Here is a 26,235-nt window from a genome sequence, read left to right as displayed (position 1 = left end):
GTCATTCTCTCTGATCGCCAGAATGCAAAGAAAAGACCGCATCTTGGGAGTCTTTAGCATCTCGAGTGTTCCCTGAAGTCCAAATGTTCTGTCTGTCCTTTCTATCTTTACACAATAATGACAAAATACATGTGGAAATATTATACTGACTAATATATCATTTTCAACATTGCACAGAATCTTTTTCTTAGAACAGTGTGTAATAGTCTCTGTCGTTTCTATTCGGAATACATCTTTTTTGGCCCATTTAGTCCTGAAACTTTTCTTACTTATATACACTTTGTACTATACTAGTGAGTGCAAACAACGGTGACTGTGAATTGAGGTAATTACATATATTACTTGTTTATTCAGTTGGTGGAGTAATGGAAGTGTCTATTTGAGGCTTGTGTTTATTTTCTTGGGGATACTGTAGATTTCCCCCCTGAATGTTATTCTTTTCATATCCAGCCTCTTGTTCTTTACAGATTCTCGAGAGTCAAGTCTTCCTGTCAGAATAAAAGTCTCTCTTATGTTTAGTCCCTGAGGGAGCAGCTGGCCAGCCAACTAATCCCCTACTGGGCCTTCTCCTCCTCCTCCTCCTCCTTCCTCAAGCGCCCTTCCTCCCTTCCTGCCTTCCTTCCTTCCTCTCCTCGTGTCTTGTGTAATAGCTCCCTTGTTCCCGCTGGACAAAACAGCACCTTTGTGGCCTCTTTTTGCTTCTTTCTCGGCAGCGCTCAAACCTTCTTCACACACCGGCCAGCTTTCTATCCTCAAGTCAGAACCAAGAAACATTTAAAAAAGAAGAAAAAAAACAGGACATTGAAAACAGCCGGTTTTTGGGTCAAGCGGTTTCAATGTCCAACAGAGCAGAGAAACAGGCCTTTGTTATGAGGGGGATTAGTGAGTGAGGTGTGGGGAAGGTTGCCACCTCCAACACCACACACCTACACCACCCACGCAACTGCCACCTTCTCTAATTAGCACCATACTCACTTTACACACTCATAAAAAGGGACCAAATATCCACTACTTCCTTATTTGTGTAGTTTCAGGCTACAGCTTTTAAAATACAAATGGTGAGAAATGTGATATACTGCGATTATAAAAACATAATTGTAGAATTCTCAGGTTGCTTGTGAGTGACATTTTTTTTTTACACTTTTTTAGGTTGTGAATCAACCAATCTACTTTACTTTTACTTACAGCAATGCTAATATGCAGTTAAAAATATATATTGACATTCTAATGGTTAGTACCAATAGCTGTGGTTTGGCAATCTTTTAATTGAATTATTGTAATACTCTGATTTAAAGTACAATATTAAGAAGTTATTTATTAAGAATATAGAAAATAGTTTTAGGGGTGATGCTTTGTTGATGTTCAGCTTTTCTATTTATGTAAAATTAGGAGCAATCATTTCATATCTAATTTTATTCACGTAATATTTTGATGATTTGCAGTTAATCTGGACATTTTGTGAAATCTATTATATATTAGTTGTCATTTAAGTTCAATTTCTATAATTATAATGCTTTATGTATAACCAGAGATTTTATTTTTTATCCCTCTGGGAAAAGGGACCGTGTTTTTAAAATGTCATTTTTTGTTTTGTTTTAGCGAACCAAATTAATGTAGTTATATCCTAAAAATAGTATGGAGATGAATCTGTTGGTGCTGTGAGAATGACACAAGGTAATGCAGGTTAGATTTGGCTCTTTGATGGGAGATATCAATTGCTGTTTGAAGGCTTTTTTTTTTCTTAGGCGTCATCTCTGGCTGTCTTTGCACTGAACTTTCCATTCGCAGGCAACGTTGCTCTGTCTCCTGTGGTGCGTTTGTATGCTTTGAACACATCAAACTGTTCTTTTGAAGGTCGCAGTCATAAAACCAGCCTTTGATGGTCATGTCATTTTGTACAATAGCCCTTTAGCTGTTATCCAAAACAGCCACACCTCCTCAAGATGTACATACTGACCGGTCATAATAGATGGTGGAAGTCTGCTTCGGTGCTTAAAAGCATAAATACTAAAAAGTCGAGATCCAGACAAGTGAAGTTTGGTCATTTTTCATGGAATCAAGTTCAGAACATGCAGCAACCACAATTTCTCATGTTAATTTTGCAAATAAACCAAACATTTAGTTTCTCCTTTCTGGGAAGTTGCAGGAAAGGATGTCATGTATAATTTACAGGGAAATGACCGATTTTGGCACTAAGTAAACTTTTTGTTTCACCTTTCTCTAGTGCAAAGAATGTTTCAATGTTGAAACTCGTGGATATGATGAAAAAGCCATCACAGTTTGTCAGCTCATTGCTCATTTTCAACTATTCGAAGATCAGATGTCGACTCCGTGTGCATGTTGACAAGCCAAGAAGTAGAGGTAGGATGTAATATGTCATATTCATTCACATGAAGGTTTTCATTTGGACAAAAATGCCTTTGGGGATGATGTACTAACACTATTAGTGTGAGCCTCAGGTGTTACCAGGGAAACAAGGCTATATTTAGTAATGCACTGACTCTCCCTCTCACATAGACACAAAGATAAATGCATACCCAATGTCTGTGAGTTTCCCCCACTTCCATTGAATATCCTTTTCCAATTGTGCCGTTAAGTCGGGACGGAACCGTCGTGGGAAGGTATGGCATTGTATGACGCAAGCACTTTTGAGGGTAACCCCTATTAGGAAGCATGTGAAGGCCATAGAGAGAGCGAGAGAGGGGAAGGTCAGAACCTTGTCGGTGTCGAGTGACAGTGCCTTCCGCCCTCCGTACAATCCAGTGATGCTATAAATAGAGCGGGGGATCCATTTATAGCTCAATGCCACATTGTGGTGCCGAACGGATGACACGTCTCAGTCAATAGCTCCGCTGGAAAATATGATTAGGTCTCCCTCTGAAAGGGTTCACATTTGTGGCTGGTTCACCTTGGATGTGAATACAACCTTGTTATACTTATTGTTAGAGTGTGGATATATATAGCTTTAGTAACATGTTTGTGTTCCTTAGTAAGCTCACTGCATGGCCCCTTTAAGCTATTAATATTGTTTTCCTGGCATACACCAAATAATCATGATGTGAACCTTATTATCTTTTGTCGAAATGTAGCTGTGCCTTTATGGCATTCAATGACTTGCACTGTGAGAGTTATTTGATGCATATTTTTCAATGTACCAACACTTGTGTTGTGTGGGAATTTTAGCAGGCTTCCTTTCACAGCTTCATTGCTATGTGAAATAGCGTATATTTGCCTTTTTACGTGTCACTTCCTCCTCAGACATTTGGTCTACCTGGTGTTGTGTGTGTGTGTGTTTTTTAATACTGTGTGTGTGTGGGGGGGGGGGGGGGGGGGATTGAGCGATTGAGAGAGAACATTCATGTGATTATTAGTAATTATGAGCAAATATCCTCATATGGACTGTTGAAGGAAACATTTTTTAATTCCATATTTCAGTGGCTGCATCCTTGGAGTCATGTTTCCCAATATTTTAATGAACTTGTATTCACCTTGTTGAAACTACAAGTAATCATGCTCTGTTGTTCCCAAGCAGTCGGGATAAGATTGTGAATGACTCAACACTCAGACATGTATTATTTCCTCCCATTGTTTCTTCTGTAAGCAGTAATTGTGCACAATTCAACGCGGCTGATAAGTTTTCCTGTGAACTCACATTTGTACTTCTATGTACACCGACCAATGACGTAAATCGGAGTTATTTTTGGCATTTCTATTGTCGACAAAGCGTTAAGTATAGATTTTTGTTAGGCTATCGTTAGTATGGCCTTTTCTTGTTTTGATGTGATTATTATGACTGTGACAACTATATTATGTAAAACTGAACTCCATGGTAGGTGAGTTGAGTCAAATCTCGAATTTATCAGTGTGTCGTCTATGCCAAAATGCCCTTGGTAATTATTTGTATTAAGTCACATTTCCTTGCAGTCCTGTGTATAGTTGTATTTTGTGGAACTTATGGAACAATTTGCATCAAAAGTGACATAATTTACTGAATGATACTTTTTGGCGTGTATTACAGATTTATTCATAATCATCACAGGTTGTCATGTTATGATTAGGATCTTATGACACAAAGTGTAACTTATTTTTACAAAACATCATACAAGAATACTCTTCCTTGAACAAATATATCATTAGATTTCCTTATAATTAAGGCTAGGATATGAATTAGTGGAGATGTGAGTGTACTGTCAATCCTGATAACAAGTGTGTGTCAGTCATGTGTGAGTAATAAAAACCAGCGCAGCGTTTATTTCCTCAACCTGACCTCCTTTTAGAGGGCAGGCCTAACTGGATTAAAACGCCCACCGCAGTGAAGGTCTGTTTTTAATGCACGCTAAAGCAAGTGTGTGTTGTTATGTGACTGACAGCACCAGCTTGACTGTGTGTGTGTGTGTGAGTGAGTGTGTGTATTTGTCACAGGAAGTCAACATGGCTTGCCTATGATGTCATCTGTTCCTCGCTCCCCCTTTTTTTGGCCTGCTATCTTTTCCTTGGCTTTATCTATTTTTCTTTTCTTACGCTCTCCAGACTGTCATCCCTTACTCAAACCCCCACCTGCTCTCACCCCCTCTTCCCCACTCCCCGGACCCACAGGAGATGATAAGGTGATGTCATACCTCCGTTTCCTGGGGATATGAGTAACTGTACACTTAAAGCCTTGGCCATCTTGGCCTTGGCAGGCTGTGTGCGTGCACGCGTGCATGTGTGGCAAGTGTTGATGTACTTTTCTGACACATGAAGTATTTTGGATAGAAATCTATCATGAAAACTATTGCAAAACAATATCAATAGTAATAAAATAGGAATTCCTGTCTATTTAAACTGCAAGGGCTCACATTGAATGATCATGTTTCAGCATCAATGACAGTTATAGACGAACCAAATCCATTTGAATTAAGAGGGTTGGTAGCAATTATTCATACCGAATGAGTTTATCAGATTAGAAAATTTATAAAGGAAGCTGTCATGTTTTAAATAAATTAAATAATTAATTTGCCAATATTTTAGATTTTGGTTATTTAGGATGCATTTTTTTCATATTTTTATCTCTGGATTTATTTAAGAATGATGATGACATACTTATTTGAGTTGATATATGTCCCCTGCGGTTGCCTGGCAACCAATTCAGGGTGAACCCTGCCTACTTCCCGTAGTTAGCTGTGATAGGCTCCAGCACTCCACAATTCTTTGTCAAGATAAACGTTATAAAAATGATTGAATATTATTATTGCATTATATATATGCACATTTTTTAAAATATATATATTTTGTAATTTTGTTTATTTACTTTTGGCATACAAGTTTGTTCCTAAAGATTCTAAAAAATATATACACATCTCTTAAGATGAATAGCCACGCAGAAAACATACTAGCGTTAAACACTAAACAGTCCCACAGTCACCAAATAAACGGAATGTATTCATAGGTTGAAGGTGAAAAATTGTGAAACTTGGAAGTTAAGCAGCCACATGCCACAAATACTCAAACAAACCTCAGCCATTTATGCACTTGCATCCATCTTCCCAGAAGTGAAGAACACACATTTGTAATGTGGGCTCCTCACCACCATCTGCAACCACACTGCCAGTTTTTTCTTGGGCCTTGACAAACAAATCTTTCACGCACTAAACTAAAGCAGATACATTTTCACTTAAGCATGACTAACATTATAAAAATAATATAATTGAATAAAAGAAATAAAACAAATCCTTTCCTCCAAGAGGCGAATTGCTCCTTTAACGACACGAAACAATTTACAAGCCAAAAACATTAACAAAAAGCTGTTTGTAATTTAGATTTTTGAGGTGCCAGTGCTATGCTCAATAACTAAAAAATGGCATAAATATTTTATTTTAAGCAGATCACACTGAATTGGAAAAAGTTTCCAAAGAGCCACGTTTTTTTTCTAGTAATAATACAACTTTTGCGGAATTAAAAAAGAAGAAAATTCCAGCAGACACAACAAAATACAGTTGCATTGCTATAAAATCCTAGATTTTATTCTTGTAAAATTACCAATAAATTAGAAAAAAAATGACAAAATGTTCCTATTACAAATGTCAATCACAACATGATTATTTAAAAAGACCTAAAACATTTTAAACTGCGTGTAAACACCCAAATGCCCAGCGAAAACCCAAACAATAAAAAAAAATCAAGTTAGCGAGGCTCGTGTCGCCATGTCATATTCAGAGACGCCTATTTTATTTGAGTAAGCACTTTGTGGCATTCATTTTTAGTCAAATTACACACGCTGACTTTGAAGGATGGGAGAACTGGCTGCAATACAAAGTCTGAAATAACTAAAGGCCTGCCTAAAAAAGAAAGGGGAGGTCAGATTTCCACGTCAGAGGCCGCATGCGCCCCATGACCCCCGGGGGCTGCACCGAGCCGTAAAATAACATTGAGAGCGTGCCCCGAGTGCTTCTTTTCTAAATGTGACAGCAAAGCATGTTGGCTTTGCTGTCCCCAGCCTCGCAGCAACACTTTGAACCGCCATCAGCATGCATGTGGAGCTGTCCCTCTCCGACAAGAATAGAGTAGCGTTCAGCATGGATGATCTACTTGAAAGGACCAAACGGCAGTTGTTTTAAACTCGTCTGCCCAGCGAGGTCGATCCAGGCCCGCCAGTTACTCTGCGGAAGTTCAAAACAACCAGACAGATGATCTCGTAACTCTGCCTTTTTTTTTCAAATTTTGCAGAGATTTTTTTTTAGGCCTTTTATTAGCGATCTTCACATAATCAGCAATTCTGGTTGTGATGTCACAGCCAGAATCGCTGGAAAAAAGTGGGTGTTCCCTGATGCATGTTTTGGGTTGAATAACTATGAAATGGTAAAACAACCACTGCCCCCCACCCAAAAAAAAACAGACAGATGTGTGCCAAATTCATTCGAAACATGAAAAGTTACATTAATCGCTCTCTTTTCCCCTCGCCCAATAATAATACCCCATTCTAATCCTATTCTAATTACAGAATGGTATAAAACAAATATAGTAAGACTAACTCTTACTCCTTGTCCACAAAATAGTTAATGGCCCTAGAGCTAAAGAAATGTTGGATTTACTTGATTCTTGTAAAGCATCCAGACACCTCAGGTCATCTGGAACTGGGTTGTTGTGTGTTCCGAGAACAAGAACTAAGCAGGGCAGTCAGTTATTATGCTGGTGAACTGTGGAACAAAGATTTGAGCTGTGCTGTGCTCAAAAGGTCAGTTTCTCCAAATCAGGACTAAAATCATGATTTATTATTATGTTTATTACTTACAATTCAATTCTGCAATGTATAACTTGCTCTGTTTCATATTTGAATTTGGTCTGTTTTTAACCGTATCTTGCTGGTTTTAGTATTTTGAGTTGTTATTCTATTTTGTGATTGAATTTTTTGGTGTATTATTTGTTCTTGATTATAATGTGATTTACAAACTACATTCCCTACGCTTAAATTCTTCTGGCAGCCATGTTTTATTAGCATCAAAGTGTCTTTATTAACTCATGTCTGAACTGAAAAGAATAGTTGTCCATTTATGGGCAAGGCATTTATTAGCAGGCACCACTATTTGAGAAAACGTAACGTACTGCTTGTATCATTTCCTCACCTCCAGACAATGGAGCACTTCAAAAAGTTTGCATTAGAAATTCCTCTTGACTATTATAGCTGCTCCTCTAGTCAAACACGCATGAGGATGTGGCCTAAAAACAGCCAGGAAGTTAAGCGGGGACAGGCTATAAAAAAGAAAAAAAAAAGATGGGAGCAGTGACATGGTCAGGGCCACAGTCAAACAGTTGTGGCCCATCTGGGAGCAGTGGAATGAGAGCTATTTGCCTTAAATAGGCCTGTTTAGTGATCTATGTTCCCTTTAGCTTTTCATGTTGTCAATGACAGGAAAGGGAAGAGGAAGCGATAAGGGCTTTAACTCCAACATCTTTTTCCCAGAAAGGAGACGCGGCGGCAAAGGGGGGCGTTATGGCTTTGCTTACGCACTCGCAGGCAGGCAAAAATAGGGCTTGTTCCATGGAAAGGGAATATTTGCATCACATCCGCTCCAAAAGTAGGCTAAACACAGGCTAAGTTGGTTTTGACAACATGACTCGTCCGTCTTTTTGTACATGACACAGCAACTGAACCACACACACACACACACACACACGTATGTATATATATATATATATATATATATATATATATATATATATATATATATATATATATATATATATATATATATATATATATATATATATATATATATATATATATATATATATATAATGAGTTAACACAAATGTTTTTAAGTGTCTTTCACTAAATTATGGTATGTTTGATGTGAATAATGTCCTTGGGTTCGCGTTTAGGAACTGAAATGGTTAGGACAATAACATTTATTCTTTCATATTATATCTGACACGGGGTGTATTCTAATCCAATCACTTCCAGCATGTTAAATAACCAAAGAGGAATTTATGAAGTATATTTGCCCAGATTATTATTAGTATCATTAGTCTTGCATTAAAGCTCTTTGTTCTTGCCATTTCTTTCCAGTAGGTTTTGTAATGGAACGTTCATATGGCGTTTGTTCAAACCTGATTGGATAGGCAAGTGTTTGGGAGGTTTGACTAAAGCACATTCCTATTTGCAGCAGTAGCGAAGGGCTCACAAAGTTGCTGTTTTATCATTAAATGGGAACAATGGAGACTGAAATGTGTTTTCCGTTGTTTTTGGCCACTTGTGCTATGTTATGCTTGATTGAGCCAAGCCTCAGCTCAGATCCTTGGGCCTCTGCGGAAGGACAGTGGCGAGCTAAAGTCACTCTCAGCCCGAGAGGAGCGCCTCATCGGGATCTCGTAAAATCCCGCAATGCATTGCTTACGAGACCTCAGAGTTTCATTCTGCTGCATCATTTTCATGATTGCAAAACGATTAAAATGAGAATTTTGAAGGGACTGTTGTTTGCATCTACTTGGAGGCAAACGTCAAACATTGAAATTGTGTTTTCCCTACTATTTTGCATTCATAAAACTCAAGATTGGGGTCTGTATATGATATTTGGACCTACTTTGTGTTTTTTTTATGAGTTCTGATTCAGCATTTTGGTACCCTTTTTCTGTAGAGAACAGAAGGATTTTTATCATGCCTACCACAAATCAGGCCCTGATCCATCTACAATGTGGTTCAGTGGCAAATAGTTGGCATATTAACGATTGGAATTAAAAATACAATTTAGTAGACATTGTATTCTTTAGAGAGTTGGTTATCTATGAGCTTTCAATGAGTAAAGCAAGATCATTTTGACTCGGAGGTGGTTGTCGAATGATTGTTTCCGGCCGTCAAAATGGATTGAACATCTGTCATGGTCAATGGCAGCTGATGATTGAAAGGGTGTCATAGAAGATCTCAAAGGCAGCAAAGCAGGAAGACCGAGACGAATGTTGCGGGAGGCCGAGATGCAAGTAGGAAAGGTGAATAAAGAAAGATGGAGATGAGAAGGAGAGAGAAGTAACAGATGACGACCCAATGTGTGTGAGTGTGTATGTGTGTGTGTGTGTGCGTATCTTGGCTGCTGTCAGGCTATGGGACTCCCAGAGGAAGCCGGCCCTTGTTCAGTTTACAGTCTATGATTCCCTTCCTGCCCGGCATACCCGTAGGCCAACGGCCAACCAACACTTTGTGTGAGCGTGCTCACAAGCAAACGCATGTGTGCTGAGAGCGGTTTTGCCTGAATACAATCTTGTCTTCGTCTGGTTGTGTGGCAAAATTCTGGGCATCAACCAGTTTTTTTCTCCAGTCTGGGCAAAATTCAACCATGATTGGAAGAAAGAAAGACTGAATGTCTTCTAGTGTAAATATCAAACAAAAGGGAGCTTACTGCATTTAATAAGACATTTATTTAAAAAAAATGACTTTTTCATTATTGTGATTGCCTGGCAACCAAATCAGGGTGTACCCCACGTTCTGCTCATTGTTGGCTGTGATAGGCTCCAGCACCCCCGCAAATCTTGAGAGGATTAGAGGCTCAGAAAATGAATAGATGACATGTCATTAAAAAAAAACTTTTTTTTACCTTTATAGAAACTATTGAAAATGCTCTCAAACATACTACACAAAGGCTTTTTTTTCCAGGAAGGGCAACATCTGAGACATTTAATGGGGCTTTGTTCGCCCTCAGATGGTCCCGATTAGGTGCAGATTATGAGAAAATGGACAATTTCTTTTAAATCAGGGGTGAAGCAAGGTCATTGTCTTTGTCTGAGCTTTTGTCATCTGCTATGACTTTACATTAGCTTTTATTTTAATATCAGAACCAGACTTGTTTTTGCCCTGAGAGCAAGTCATTTTAGCTTTATTAAATCCACACAAAATGCCCCCCCTGCACCCCCACCCCAAACATTCCCATTTCAAACCTTCTCTTGTGGAGTCACATGTAGTGATTAGCATCATAAATGTATTAGGATTGGTTTACAAAGTATTACTTTAAAACTCTGACCCCTTGACAGGCACTGTTTTGTGAAAAGAGGGTCTCATGCCAAGTCATGGCAATTGATTTTAACACAATGCTTCTCTCTAGTGGCAGAGAAAAGAAACATATTCATTCTTTCATTCATTTTCCCTTCCGTTTATCCTCATGAGGGTTGTGTCCAGACATGAACAGTCACTTACAATGAGGGCAACGACCTTTATGAAACATGGGTACTTGCTTACAGAATATTTTTAACACTCTCTTATAATCAATAGTTCATAAATAAGTTCTCAAAATAAACAGAAACAACGACTCAGTAATGTAGAAAACAAATATATAAACACATGACACAATATTTGCTGAACTGTTTGACCCAGCCTCTAAAAAAATCCCCTCATATTCAGCAAATATTATTTAAATTTGATTTATTTAACAAAGGGACAATACATATTAATGAACATAGACATGTACATGTTAATGAATATCTTTGTGTATATAGTATACATATAGTGTATATACATAGATATGTATAGATAGATAGATATTTATGAACATATATTCTATTTTTATTTATTCTATTTATTTATCGATCTATTTATTCAAATATGGAACAGTACAAGAGAATTTAGAATTATTTTCATGCATAAATCAATCTAAAGTGTAAGTGTCACAGTTTTTCTGGGTTAAAAGAACAAATAGTATAACCTTTGATAACAAATATGTAAGTATATAGTGCGTTTATTTAAATACATAACAATAATACAACCCCCCAAAATGCATTACAGCTTTATAAATAGGTTGTTAGCGTGAATTATTTCAAGGAAGAATATATCAGTGAGGATGAAAACATTCAAATATAATGCTTTGTCATAAATAACCCCATTAAAGTGGATGATAAATTAACTTACTGTCAAAAATAATTGGACGTCTATTGTGGTCGATGGCCCTGAAAGAGATCATAGATTTTGTAGCGTCAAAATGTCACATTATAAGGGTGAAGCTATCGGCCTCCATCTTTTATGATTTATTAATATCGCTTCATTTGAAACATCTTAAATTAAATTCTTCATAGTGTTGTATTAATTCTCAGTTTTACCAAAATTCAAATCAATAAATAAGCTGTCCAAGTTGTGTTATATGATTACCATGTGAAAATAATATTATAAATTGTCATAAAAGAGCTATTCTACCCACATTTTGTCATCAATATGACAATATTTATCGGATATTAATTGGCTCAATACAATAACATTGCGATGAGTGGGATCTGGGATTTTTCACATTGTAAATTCAGTTAATTTAGTTGCGGACCTCTACCTTTGATTGTTTGCTCTTTCAATGGGAAAGAGAAAAGTGTGCGAGATCCAAAGATTTAGCTTCCCCATCACGCCTGTCCGCTGACCTCGGCAGGAAAAAGACGGCCTGCTGACTCAAGTCAGCGTCGGAACCCGGTTTGGGTGTTCCGTTCTTTTTGAGCGCCACGTACATGTTGTGTTTCTTCGATTTATACGTGTTGTACTTGTTCTCTTCCAAGGTCTCCACAAAGTGGCAATCATCATTGACTGTCTCCTGCAACACGAAGGGAGGACACCGCTTATAACACTTCATACGAATTCAATGTCTCATTGGAGCTAATTTTGCATGTGACAAGTGTGAGACAGCTCATTTCCTATCATAATAGAAAAAAAAAGAAAAAAAATCCTGACATTTAATTGAAGTATTTACTTAATTTCATTATTCAAACAACAAAAACTGTTTAAAATATCTTTTTAAATACCACGACCCCTGTAAGGGTAAGCGGTTTGGAAATGAATGAATGAAAAATATTTTTAAATAACTTATTTTAGACTTCCTTTCTCTTTGTATAGTTGATTGTGCACATTGAGAGTATATTACTGTTACATTTGTTGTTTGCAATGATTGTTTAATTTATGGTAAATAAGATTAGAGCAAATTCATCTTCCATATTGCATAAAAATATTCCATATCCAAATTTGAACTTCTTGGAATAATCACACAAGACAGTTTTTCACTTTATCGGGAAACGCCCCAAACTGAACCACTCTTAGAATATTTGATATTTACTAACAATCTTAATCATTTGTTTGTAAAAATGACACATGGTTATTTTAGTAGGGTAGCAAAGCATGAATGAGCTAATTTCTTTAATGATTTGTCGTTTGAAGGCTTATTTTTGGCTGGACAACTTTTGGTTGGAACATGAAAAAGTACAATAGTTACTACTGAATTTCCACAAATATGCTCAATGGTACTTACTGATCCATAGAGGTGTCCTTTATTGTTCATTGCCAGGTATCTTTCCATGTGTGCACTTTTGACAACCACCACACTCTTCTCCGTTGCCTGCAGTTTCAGTACAACTGCAGCATATAAAATATTTAAAAAAAAATAGTTTTGTGACAATGGTTAAAGCATTGTTCCTGGAAATGATTCGTACTATTCTGTTAGAAGCAATTTTCATATTAAAACAAAATGTGCTCACCATGAGGGTCATTCTCATCCAAGCTGCCACTGATACTCCCATCAGGCATGATCCTCAGATGGTATCCTCCGTTCAGGCAGTGCAACTTGGTGAGGGTGCGAGTACGAAACCAAAAGTCAGCCATCGACCCACTCGGAAACGTTATCATGTCTCCTTCGGACATCCTCCCACCATGTCGACATTCGTGATGGGAAGCAGACGCGCTGGCTTCTCCGCTCATGTCACCTGGAGGAGAGTGTCGGACGCAGACAGGAAGTTGATCTCAGAACAGCTCCTTTTGAGATCTAAGCACCGGAAATGTTTCACTCGGGGTGGGCATGTTAAAACTTGTCATCTCAAGTAATTAAACACACATTTTCCCAGATGGTGCTGATGTAACCTTCGCATGAAATTTGTCAATTAGCTCGACGGGATGACTTAAACATATAAAAGGAGAGACGTTGCAGCGGTGTGTGCAATCAAATTCTTTCTTGAAGGATTCTGCAATTCCTGTTGAAATTGTGCTGATGAATACATGCAGCCATGTTGAATAATTCGGAATTCAAAGTGGAATTACAGTATGTGCAATATTATGCATTATTGAATAGGCAGACAGTCTGTCACCGTCAGTAGTTTGGTATTAATTTACTCAATAACAAGCAGAGAATAACGCTATTTGGAAATAATGACAACATGTGTCAAGGGTTCAATTGCCTGTGTGGGAGAAGTGGTTGTATCAACATTCTGGTATGAAAAAACAGACCAAAAATGTATTTCTTTATTTTTGTACTTTCGTGAAACTGTAGCTTTTCAGTAATATTCCAATGCACATTATCTGAAGGTGTTGAGAATAAATGTCTGCTTATGATTTAATATTCCTTGCCAATGTGTTACTAGCTGCTATTCATAACCATCTTTCCTTCAGACTGGTTTTGAATATCAAGTTCTGGCTGGGGAAGTTCGGGTTGACAGACAAATTGAGATTTACTTGTTCACCATAAAAATGTGTCATTTTGAAGAATCAATCCACAATGCTTTAGCAAATGACTATCAAATCAAGTAAATGCCTCGTGAATCCATTTTTTTTTTAAATTTTAGACAAACAAAAGCAAAACATGACACACTTTTCATGTGAAAAGCGCCTTACCAGCAAGCAGGTGATGTGATGCTGCAACACAACAATCCTGCGTCATAAGAATACTATTCTTTTTTTTGATGCAGGAGCTTCAGCGGCTGCTGCAATATTCTACCACGCAGGGTTCCTTCGAGCAGTTCTGTGCCAGGACTAAAATTATCACAGGGAGCAAATGGCTGTTGCCTCATTCATTCAGGCCACTAGTGAGCAAGTCAGTAGACCTCAAACACACGAGGAGCTTGAATACATTTTCTTACGCAACTCGCCTTTAATTCTGCTGTTTTTTTTTTTTGTTCATTCAGAAAGGAAAAAAATCCAGACAACAAATGGAGTGATCATGTGAGCTATCAACGTGGGAGGATGTTTCTGTGTTAAACATCTCATGACAATCACATACGAGAATGCTGGAAAAAATGAGTAAGTGTTACTGGTCATTTTCCCAATTCACTGTATTGATTCACTTGTTAAACTTAAAATACTAGACACATTTTTTTGCAATGCTGATGACCCAGATAAGATGGTCATAATTATTCATTCATTCATTCATTTTTGTACTGCTTATCCTTACAAGGGTCGCGGGGGTCCTGGAGCCTATCCAAGTTGACTTCGGGCACCAGGCGGGGGGACACCCTGAATTGGTAGCCAGCCAATCGCAGGGCACAAGGACCAACCATTCATGCTCACATTCATATTTAAGGGGAATTTAGTGTGTTCACCAAACCTACGCTGCATGTTTTTGGGATGTATGAGGAAACCAGGGTACCTGGTGAAAACCCACACAAGCCTGGGGAACATTATATTAATTTGTACAATTAGTAATCAATATTTTGTCAATTCCATTGTTGTTGAATTGCACTTTTTTCCATGTCTAGTTCTACAGTGAGTATAAATATTAAATTGGACTGGATTTTTTAAAATAAATAAAAATAAATCGTATGTCTTGTATGCATGCACACCTGAGGATATAGGCAACTTAATATCATTACTTTTTCTTTCATTTATTTTCTTTGCTCTTCCTTCTTTTCCCTTTTTGTTTTCCAATACAACCACTAGCATATTGGAGTAAACGTCAGGCTTTCTTCATGCCAACTCTAAAAGGTAAAAGAAAGTAGACGTAGGTCTGCCTTATTGCCAGTAGATGACGGCAAAGAGCTGCTAAGCGTCTTGATGACGTCTACGAGCCCTGGCTGTCATGATTGCGGTCAAAGATTGTCTCTAAATAAGAAGGTGCCATAACAACAAAGTAGATGTTTTCTGAAAGCATTAGTGGACTATAACCGTTATATATTAATGTCACTCTAAGCGGCAGATGAGGGAGATTCGTTTTTTCTTAAAATGAATATATATTTTTTCCCTCTTCTAGAAAAATGTAGTTGTAATTCCTTACTTTTTTCATTTATCTTTAGGCGGAGGTGCTGCATTTTGATAAGCAAGGCAGCGGACAAAAATAAATGACAGAGTAAGCTTCTTCTACTAGGTATGTATCTCAGCATCCGTAACGTCCTCCCTCTCCCACACGCAAACCTACCCGATTGGACAAGAGAGACGTCACTCAAAATCGCATCTGTGTGGCGCTAGGTTGTCGAAGCGAAGCCCTTAAGCGAGGAGTCCACATTTTTTGCAGCGATCAGCCGCTTATTGTATTGGCAAACCTCCCTCCAGCCCTCATCATCGCCCCCGCCGGACTGTCCGCTCCGTCATGACTCGGTCGACAGGAATGCACCACCGGTTTACATAAGCATCTGGACTCTATATTGCCAAATCGGATCGATTGTGACAACTTCCCGCATGTTGCGCTGGTGACGCTCTTAAGAAAGCGTGTGAACGGAGGTTTTGCAAGAGATCACGCAAGGTTATGCAGGTAAGGCTTCTCCTCCTCTATTGGATAACATCTCGCGTACATCGGATGACATCTCTGGTCTTGTTTACACGTCCTGTATCGTAATCGGATTTTTGCATCCCTCTTTTTATAGCCGCTATAGCAGTCCACGTCAGGGATCGCTCCTTTTGGTTCCTCCGAGTGTCCTCCTCGGAGATTTTTCTTGTTCTTCTAGCCAGCCCAGCAGCTTGTGTGTGCAGGGAGGGAGCGAAGATGGGACTGCCTGCCCTGGAGTTTAGCGACTGTTACCTGGATAGTCCTCAATTCAGGGAAAGACTCAAGTCCCATGAGCTGGAGCTGGACAAGACCAGCAAGTTCATCAAGGAGCTCATCAAGGATGGCAAAGCGCTCATTCTGGCGCTCAAAAGTAAGTCAGATGACAGCTCATTATACACAATTATCCATTGAAGCCATTAATATTAGTTGTACTTCATCCTTGGCCAGTTAATGTTGAGAAAAATGAGTGTCAAAAGCAGTTTTTGTCCATAGTAGGGAAAAAAAATAGACCACGGCATGAACTTTCTAGACCTTTGTGGTGGTCCGTGTTGTGGTCTTTCCAGAAATGTATTATTTATTATCAAATAACACTTGACTCTGCCACTGCTTACGTTCCCTTTCATTTTTGCATGATCAGTTCATGCAGGTTCATAATGAGTTTATTTCATTCCTAATTTTGACCGCCAAAGGAACTGCAATCCCTTGGTGGAAAGAGTCTTAATGTGAGCGTGGGAGAAGCACATCACGACTCTTGCTCAAGTGCTCTTGCACTAATGTTAAGGTGTAAGAATGTGAATATCTCTTCCAAGCTGTCAGCGGCTTTGCCTCTCATTAGCCAACACTTGAGACTGGAGACACTGGGAGTGCTTTGCTCTCTGCATCAGACACTGGTGAGTGCTGGTATGTGAGGGAGGGTGTAAAAAGGCTTCCATGCTGGCGGGATGTCAATAACAGAGCAAGCTACATCCAAGTTCATCTTGTAAATGAAGCGCTATGGCTCATGGAAGCGCATTTCCATGTGCACTTGTCAATAGGTGAAGGGACAAATGGATGAAGTGATATCTATTTTACACCAGATGTGGTGAAAGTGGATTCTCACTACATTCAGATATACAAATTTGAGATTTTTATTACATGTCAGCACCAGTTTTCTATTTTTTTGTCTTTTTAAACAGTGTCATTTGTTCCAGTTGATGTGTATCCTACTATTTTTGCTCATTGGGGGATCTGGAAAATCAAAATGAATTACCAATGTGGCTTTTCTCCGCTGTTCTCGCAGGGTGCTGCAGCTCATCTGCAATTTCATGTTCAAGTTCCCTTCATTTGATCACGTAGCAGTGTGAGCTTTTGTTGATTTAGTTGCTGTTTGGGAAAATAACTGAGGCAAATTGTAAAACAGTTGATGGAAGAAGTCCATCGTGTCGCCTGGAAATCTGCTGGTTTGACTTCACTTTTCACAATTCTCTCCACGTTCATGCACACATGCTGTAAATATGGCTACAGTGCTTTCTTATGAGCTCTTGAGCTGTTCGTATGTATGTGCGTGGGTGGACAGCAATAAATGCTGTGGGTGGGAGCAATGAGGTGATTGGCCATTGCCTTGAAGTCTCTGTAAAGTAAAAAAACACTCACAGATTATAACGGCACAGGTGTTAAAAGTCATTTGAAACAGTTAAATAATTCATGTTAATATACTAAAATTGGAATAACTGTTTTGGAATGGCAACATCTGAAACGTACAAACATATAGACCCGGCCGGGCCTGTAATGACTACAGTCAGTTTTGACAGCCTCAATTACAGTACGCAGTGTGTCTGCATTCACATATCCTTGTGGTTTGTGCATGAAACCTGCGGTTGCTTCAAAACTGCCTTGCATCCGACCATTAGCACTGTCTTGATAATGGCCCTTGCCTTTTGGCCCTCCACTCTTGACTTCAAAACAAAAGCTTTAACATTAGAGCTTGCGTGTGACTGACTCAGTATGGAAGGGGAATTCTTTACTCCTCTGCCCCTTTGCTCTCTTATCATCTACCCTTTTTACTTTACTTTGTTTTTCTGCAGCCACCCACCGTGTTGTTGCTGAGTTATATGGAAGCTAATCTCAGTGGTTTCTTCGCATCACTGTCAACTGTGCTGATAGGCGATGGCCTGACACGCATGCGTGCACACCGCGCCATAACTAATTATCAATTATGGTGGATGGAAGCAGTCCGGCCTTATTTTTAAAAGGTCCTCCTCAGTAGTGTGGGCCAGATGGAAAATGTGAAAATAGAACAGCGTGGCCTTATTATTTTGGTCTTTTGGAGTGCGGAATCTAGGTTGCGGAGAATTGAGGATGGGGGTGCGCTGGTTTGGGCCTGTAGCAAGACTTGAAATATGAATATTCCGTTTGAAGCAAGGGCTTTAGATATTTTGTGTCCCATGGGAGGACATCAATTATCATAGTTATGTGCAAATGTGGATGCATCAGTGTGTCATTGCATTGGAGCACAGTGGGGGTTGGGGGTCTTCCTCAAGCTGTGACGTACTCTGCGGGAGAAAGAAAATAGGGCATGACTGAGCTCTGCCCTGGTCCTATTGTTTGCAATTGTAAGTGCACCACTAGTTTGATTGTGTAGTATAAAAAGACATTTTTCATTCAAGGTGTATCAGCAGTTTAGAAGAGAATTTCTCCATAAAGTAAACTCCAAATCAAATGTTACACTCTGTTTTTGCGCGTCATGAGGTGACTTTTAAATATTTCATCTTGTGGGCTTATTGAATTACACAGCGCAATGACAGTGACTCAGGATTATCTGCATGTGTTCTCGTTTCAGTACACACAGTTACACACACACTGCACTTGTTACCGCAGCAACCACGTAAAATGACTCAGTAATATCCGATCTCACCGAGAACACATAATTGGGCGAAAGTGTAATTTTCACTTATTTTGGAGAAAAGCACTGATGAACTTTCAATTCATTCAGTGTCAGCGCTGCTCTTTTTGCTTACTGCTCGCTTCTGATTAGTTATGACAATATGCAGCTGCACTTTTAATTCCTGCGTAAAAATCAACTTTCACTAAAGGTAAGATAGCTGGTGAGCTTTATGTTTAAATTGACATTCAGCAAATTATTGCGAGTTCACTTTCTCAGCTGTTTCAATAGAAGCGTTTACCATAAGTGAGATGACATGGAAGTTCTGGTCAACCTGGGAAAAAGATTATATGTACATACCATTTCCTCTTCTATGCTACCTCAATAATCTATTTATGCTTTCAATTTGTGTGAGGTTTCAACCACAAGGCCGCCAAATCTTTTTTTAAACCACAGTAAATTGAGCAATTTGGAAGGTGACCAGAGTTCTAATTACATTTCCCGGTTGTGTTTATGCACAATTTCTGTCTGAGTTAACTAGAACCCAAACACTTATAATAGACAATACACCAGGAAAAATGAAAAGGTACTCCTCCCGCAAAATGAATTCCAGCAATTAAACCCTTTATCTCGCTAACTTTTCCCATGTACAAAATTCCTTTAATTATAGCGCAGTACTTGTAAAAGCTTAATTGTGATGAGAAATGTCTCCCATACTTTCCCCAATGTGATAGCGCAGTCGCCGCCAAAAGAAAAAAAACAAAGGGGAGGAAGCAAGTAGTGATTTATTTCACCCTCTGAACCTCTTAAAAGGGAATCTGTGGCCTGAGGTCTCCATTTGCCGCTCAGCCTCGCAGGCACGCACTCAAGACTGAGAGTGTGTGATATGAACTAGAAGCTCTCCGCCTCCGGTAGTGAAAAGGTGTGGCCCGCATTTGCTAAAGTCTAAAAAAGGAAAAAGAAAAAAAATTGCAGGCCTATTCAGAACTGACTGACTATATCTCCATGCGTACAAGGTGCTCCGCAGGTCAAGCTTAAGAGAAATACAACAATTGCATGCATATTCCTAGACGCACATGTAGGCGCATGTCAAATTTCAATTAATCATTGGCTTCCCACGCCAAAGCTTTAAAAGTAAACAGTAAAAAGCCGGTTTTACGAGCTCGGGCTTTCAAAATCCTCGACCTATCTCCAACCCGTATGGGAATTTGAGACGCACACGTCACAGGTGGTAACAGTACGCACATCAGAGAAGAAAATCATTCTAATGCTGGTCGTTTGAGTGTCAGTCAAATTGGGAAAAACAATTGGAATAAAAGGAAATAAGGTATTTCTATCATGAACAATTGGTGGAAAACTGCAGTAATTTCTGTTACACCCTTCCACAGAGGGAGTCTGTGGTGGTGCAGTTGGTAGCTTGGCTACAACTACGCGCTGTTGAAGCGTCTTTGTTCTAAAGACTGAACCTTAATTTGCTCACTTTATTTTAAGACCTAAATGTTCACAATTGTCAACATTCACCCTAATGTTCTTACACGTGATTGCTGTCATATATCATCACCACTAATGGTTGTTTAGTAGGCACTGGTTGGATTAAAAAAAGGATTTTTTTAACCAAAGTTGGCATGTAAACGATGTCAACATCCCTCTGAGCTCTCCATCAAGGCTTCGTCTGCTAGGATACTTAAAACATGTCACGAAAGAATGCTGAGTAAGCTTTTCTTTGTCTTTACTCAAAGTGGCCTTGAAGAGATGCAACCCCCTTTTTCAGGCACTTTCCTTTTTGCATTGGGAGTGCATCAGATCGCTATGATACTAAAAAATAATCTATCCGGGACCATAGACACTATAGCATAGTTCAATACTATTCTTTACTTTCTTTACTTATTGTAAAATGTATCACTGTTCTTTCAAAAACATGCACGTACACTTTATAAGATGGTCTATCATGCACTTAAAGGACTCAAAAGTCCATCAAACTTATTAAATGAAAGAGGAAATAACTTTTTATTAATGTTTATATTTGTATATCCATTATCTGGTGTTGCTGCCTTTTGGAGAAGACATTAATTATTTAAAAGGTTTATATTTCTAGTTTACGAACCAAGAAACATACAGTAAGTTCTTCACTGCAGGGCTTTTTTAAAGCAATTGTCTTAAATCTGAAAATAAATGGGCAGCTAGGCATTTTTTTATTGATCAGTGGCAGTAAACAGAAGTCATTTACATGCATTTAAATGTAGTATAAATGATGAAAAGTGGGCTTTAAGGGAAGACCCACAGCCACTCCTGCTAAAGGCCAACCAAAACAAACCATAAGCCACTGGCATGGAGCACCACATTGCGTATTCTCGCTCACGCACAACTCCCATCTATTTTGTCCCAACTCTTCTTAAGATAACGCCACTAAGAATATTTAATCCCCATTTTACCACACTGTGCTGCGCTGCCTTATCACCCCCCACGCATTTGTTGGGCATCGTGTGCACACATGCAGTAGGGGTTCATTTCATGGGTTAGGGGGTGGCCATGCGGGTACAAAGCCAGCCAGAGCTCAGCTTTAATGGGGTAATCTCCTTGGAGTGTGGGGGGCTGCATTGGTGTCTGGCTCGCTATTGAGGAGGGGGTGGGGCTTTTGCCTATTTATTCATTCATATCAAATGCCTTTGGGATAAACATTAAATTGAATTCGTTGCCAGCTCTTTTACTTTGAATGTTTTTTAGCATTACAATACTTTTCCTTTTTCTTACGAGACCTCCCTATTTGAAATGTTTGGTGACAACCAAATTAGACTTTTCAAAAGACTGGTTCGTGGCCAAAAAGTTACAGAAAATGCATTTTTAAATAGTGACGGAAACACAGCAGTGATGTCGTGTCAGATTGATTTGATGGGCCTTTTGCTCCAGCTCAGCAGACCATCACATGTTGATCTCTATTAGCTCATTTCTGCAGGACTCTGATGAAGTAATTCTCTATTGGACCGTTCTTGTTACCCGACAACAACAGAAACAAGCAACACTGCAACCCGCCTTTGTTTGGTGTGTTTATCAGGCCTCAGCTCACCTGTTGGCATAATACAGACAAGCTAATAAGAAACGTACACTATACCTCAGAAGGTTCTTGCAGAATAATGCATTTGTGGAGGGAAACGAACAAAATGTGTGGTCATGCTTTTGTTTGTTTGTTTGTTTGTCAAGCGGCGGCTCACCTGTTAGTATATGATGGGCAAGCTAACAAATAGTTTGTACGCAGAACATTCTTGTACTATAATAGGCCTATTTGTGCTTGGATACTCACAAAGCGTGTGATTCTCCCCCTTTTACACTGCTTTCAAAAATAGATCGAGCCATATTTTACCTTTATAGTCCGGAAAATACGGTGCTTAATTAAGATATAGGGTGAAAGAAGCTTGTTGTATTTTTCCTCTAAATTGGATTGATTTGACAGTATATGCGAAGTTGCTTTTATTACATTTTACCACTAAAATTGCGGTTCTATGCATTCATCCTTCTATTTGCTTTAGTGCCTTCCTTAATTAAAATTAATTAAGTTTGGATGACCTATAGACTATCCCAGCAGACTTTTTTAGGCATGGGACTGGCCACAGGCAAATCGTGAGCTACTTCTAGACAAAAAAATATCCACATCTAGGGTGCCGGATCCTTTTCGACCGTTTTGCTTTAATACTCTTTGCTCCGAGCAACAGCAGGTGTCACAGACAGCTTGCTCTCATGCATCCATGAGTCTTCACATTAGCGTGAACACACGCGAACTGCAATGAACATGCAGCATTTTATTTCACTCAAGCACTAATTCCAGTTAGTATGCGAGGGATAAGTCGCTCGCGGCGTCAAATATACCAGTTTTAATGTCTTGAACTGTTGGCAGAATAGATCAGCAAATGGTATCATAGGTAAATCATACAAGGTTTTTCAGATGAGGTTCTTTTGCCTTCAAAACATGCAGGAGAGGCGAAAACTGATTCCAATTGATGCTGGATTTCTATGGCAGACACCTTTGGAAAATCATTTGCAACCAGAGTTCAAATTATGCTCAGCACCTGCACAATATAAAATCAATACCTCTCGAGTCATAATATTAGAAACAGCATTCATTGTCATTGAGTGTACTTCAACCCAAGTACAAACTGTCCATATAGTGCTTGACCTTAATAGGGTGGCATTCAGTAGGGAAAAATACTGGACTAGTCGCCAGTCAGTCGCAGAGCCCATATGGACAAACAACCACTCGCATACTTTTCACACCATAGAACAATTTAAGATCTTGAATGATATTTTTGGGGCGCCCATGAAAAATCAAAGAGAGAAACATGTAACCACAAAATGATTCAAATCCAGAATGAAGTTACAAACTTCTTCCCTGACAAATTATACTCCCAATTCAATGTACCATTGTATTTGAGGGTTAACACGTTTACAATCCACATAAATACAAATGTTAATCAATTAATCGCCAACAGGTCTTGAACTGTTTATTTCTAGTGCATTGTTTCAACTATGCTCCCATTCTGTCTTCAGGTCGGCATGACCGTCTGGATGTGGGATTTACTTCCTCATCCTGTTCTAGTTTTAGGATTTTCCGTTTTATACTTCCCAAGGACAAAGAAAGGGAACAGGAAAGAAAAACCTGCACTGTTGTAGCTATTTTTTTTGCATATCCAGTACATGTATGTATGTCGGAGTCATAGACAGTCGTTATGGAAACATCACGGTTGTCATCAAAATGAGTGTCGGCGTACAGGACCCCCTTCCCTCCTCAAAAAATGACAACTCTTCACATTAGGTTTGATTTACTTAAGTTATTTTATTTCACCAATAGCAGCCATCACTTGATGTGTTGTCGTATTGAGCTACAAACGAGTACTGGAAATCACATTCCTTTCTACGGCGGTGGCTATGTTGGCCAAGATGCAAAAATTTCTCGTTTTGTCTTCGATCGAGTCTACATGAGTCACAGAAGAAGGGATAACCAATGAAATATGCCCAGGAAGGACTAAGCCAAGGCTGTTAGAGGCTGCTATTGAACTGAAAATTGTGTTCAACTTCAGTCTGCACTGCCCGTTTTGGGAGGTGGTTCAGTAACATTTCATCCAAGTTTGCCAAGAGGATTTGTTGTTGATCTTTGGCATCTCAGGCATGATCCATCAAACAAGTTTAAACCCAACACGCCCATGCAAAAAGTACTTCAAAAGGACTTCTGGACTTTCCTGCTCTGTGTCGCGAATGTTACCATTTTACCTCCAGGGCAGGAAGATATTTCACGCCTAGAGTAAAAAAGTCAAACATGCAAAATGAAGTGTTTGATTCAATTGAAAATGTACAAAGCTGGAGGGAAAAAAAGCACACTAAATCTTTAAGGGGCTAATAATCCAGTTTGACATTTCAAATCTTGTATATGCAGTAAGTACATTAATCAGTAACATTCATTCATCTCAAAGGCTGCTAATTGAATTGCTTGCATTTAATCTTGTCCGCAGCACTGCACACTTTGAAACACAGTGTTGCCACCCATCATTTGAGGCCTTTTGCTGTATTTTTTTGTTTGTTTTTGCGCATGCTGTCTGGGACACGGTTCAGGCTTATGTTGGGCGACGGGAGGAAGTGGACGAAGGCTATTTTGGAAACTGGCTCTAATCTGGTTATTGTGGTTTCCATCCTCTCACTCACTTCTGTCGCCATCATGACTCTGCTCAAGCTGGCCTGATTTTGTAACCTGCACATAAGTGGGACAAACGCCCTTTGGGGATGTTTTTAAACAAACATTAACACTTGAATTTTCCCAGAATATTTTTGTCGTGTAGAGACTTTATGTTATACTAGGAAATAGCCATTTAGAGTGGAGTAGAGCTTGTGATTTATTTTCAACTATAAAACCACATACGGAAATCACGTCAACAAAGCAGACCTGCATTACAGTGTAAATCACATGCTACCGGAATAGCGCATTTAGTTAATCACACATTTGTTCTAATTTTGCATAATATTTTTAGCTTCAGATTTACAGGTACCTTAACCCTCCAGGCTTATTATTCTTTTATCACTATATTTGACACTGACAGTGATGGACGTCCAAGCTCGGAACTGATTCATCTATCACTGCCAATGAGTTAAATAATTCTCTTGATATACTTTATTAATCTATTTACAAATAGTCCAAGTCATCTAAATTCATACTCCTTCTCAGGCAGGTTGTGCGTAATTCCCTTGACTAAGAAACAAGACTTCTTTGGCAATGATAATTATATGGAATGGTCTTTTTATAGCTCATTTTAGCTGACGATGTCCGCACATTGACCCGAGTAAAAGCGTGAAAGCTATATTGGCTACCAAAAATCCTGGTGAAATCTGGGAGATTTCCTCTAAATTACAAGGTTGTCCACTTGTAGGGCAAGTGAGCTCATCCCACATTCCTTGTGTGGATTTTTCCAGAGAGGGTTGGCGATCAGCAGCAAGGCCAATTCACCCAACAAGAGATGAGGAAAAAGGGAAACCGTCACTTGTTGTCTGTGCTGGCTGTGTCAGCAGCAGGCGTGGCAGAAAATTCCAAAATGAGGGCGGGAGAGTGAGGTCAAAGGGGGCTCCAGAGAATAAATGTGGATAGGATAGGGAGCAATGGGGGTGTGCTGATGAGTGCGGGAACAAAATACAAACTGAGATATGCCTAAGAAAAACTCCAAAAGAAGCAAGTTGACATAAAAGAATTAAGGAATAAGGGATATTGGAAGAAAACATGAAGCAGAGAAACACAGCTTTCTATTTGAGGTGTCATGGCCTCTTTGTGCTAGTTGCTAGGATTCCAAAGTTATTTGGCCAGGCACAAGAGAGAGAATATAAAAGCCTCAATGGTGTACAGTGTTATCTTCCTCTCAGTGTAGTCAATCTCCACGTATTAAACTCTGTTAACAGTCATTACAGTTGTTTTTCTGCATATGCACAAGGCGTCACTTCAAACCTGACAGTTTTATCTTGGAATGCATTCAATTCAATGACATCGTGAGTAAAAAATGTATCTTGGAACATATTTAGTTCACTGTAATTCCCCAACATATGCAGATATACTTGAATTCCGCATGGCCTACATTTTTACATCGGAGAAACCGTAAAACCCTCACTGGAGCAAAAGCCGTAAATCCACATTTGACGTTTGTGGTGCCTCTCTGGGTTGTTTCTCTGCTCAGCTTTTTGTATCTCTGACTTGCGTGACTCCCTTTCTCTTGTTTCTGCCCTGTTTTTTTCCAACGATTGTTGCCCCCTATTCAGCGTGGCGTTCACAGTTCATTCTATCAGTAGACTTTATGGGCGACTATTGTTCTCCGGTTTTATACGTTTATTGTTCGGTTGGTGTGTGTCGGGCCCTGGCTGCCATTCATTCAATTTAGGGAAAGAAAAAACTGGTCTGGA

The 26,235-nt window shown here is 39.1% G+C and overlaps 2 protein-coding genes across 4 annotated transcripts in view; one reads left to right on the top strand and one right to left on the bottom strand.

Moving 5' to 3' along the window:
• The window catches only part of LOC144068531 (rho GTPase-activating protein 26-like), an 85,491-nt gene that overhangs the window by 36,321 nt on the left and 22,935 nt on the right, over positions 1–26,235 (top strand). The window contains exons 2-6 of one of the 2 annotated variants that reach the window (XM_077593124.1): positions 14,164–14,288; positions 14,380–14,494; positions 15,484–15,554; positions 15,656–15,938; positions 16,051–16,323. In XM_077593124.1, coding sequence (XP_077449250.1) covers positions 16,170–16,323 — 154 coding nt within the window. In that variant the 5' untranslated portion in view covers positions 14,164–14,288; positions 14,380–14,494; positions 15,484–15,554; positions 15,656–15,938; positions 16,051–16,169. Of the gene's footprint in view, positions 1–14,163; positions 14,289–14,379; positions 14,495–15,347; positions 15,555–15,655; positions 15,939–16,050; positions 16,324–26,235 lie in introns of those variants that run through there. The other variant, XM_077593125.1, reaches the window with a different exon arrangement.
• Positions 11,034–15,763, bottom strand: LOC144068532 (fibroblast growth factor 1-like). Of its 2 annotated transcripts, none has more exons than XM_077593127.1 (4): positions 15,606–15,763; positions 12,964–13,188; positions 12,738–12,841; positions 11,034–12,029 (listed from the first exon to the last, which is right to left on the bottom strand). In XM_077593127.1, the coding sequence occupies exons 2-4, from the start codon at positions 13,181–13,183 to the stop codon at positions 11,796–11,798; spliced, it is 558 nt and encodes a 185-aa protein (XP_077449253.1). In that variant the 5' UTR covers positions 13,184–13,188; positions 15,606–15,763; the 3' UTR covers positions 11,034–11,795. The 2 variants fall into 2 exon arrangements, with proteins under 2 accessions (XP_077449253.1, XP_077449252.1); XM_077593126.1 differs by lacking the exon at positions 15,606–15,763 and adding an exon at positions 14,090–14,206.

This window comes from Stigmatopora argus, chromosome 22 (assembly GCF_051989625.1).
Source record: "Stigmatopora argus isolate UIUO_Sarg chromosome 22, RoL_Sarg_1.0, whole genome shotgun sequence".
Lineage (NCBI taxonomy): Eukaryota > Metazoa > Chordata > Actinopteri > Syngnathiformes > Syngnathidae > Stigmatopora > Stigmatopora argus.
The sequence above is the reverse complement of the archived record's forward strand: the minus strand, read 5'-3'. Positions and strand labels throughout refer to the sequence as shown.

Bases quoted from the DNA above. Each gene is read 5' to 3' on its own strand.
- LOC144068532 (XM_077593126.1), bottom strand. From the start codon at position 14,135: ATGACGCAGGATTGTTGTGTTGCAGCATCACATCACCTGCTTGCTG. The intron at 12,842-12,963 runs GTGAGCACATTT...TATATGCTGCAG, and splicing joins GGATGAGAATGACCCTCATG to TTGTACTGAAACTGCAGGCA. The intron at 12,030-12,737 runs GTAAGTACCATT...TTCGTGTTGCAG, and splicing joins AAGGACACCTCTATGGATCA to GAGACAGTCAATGATGATTG.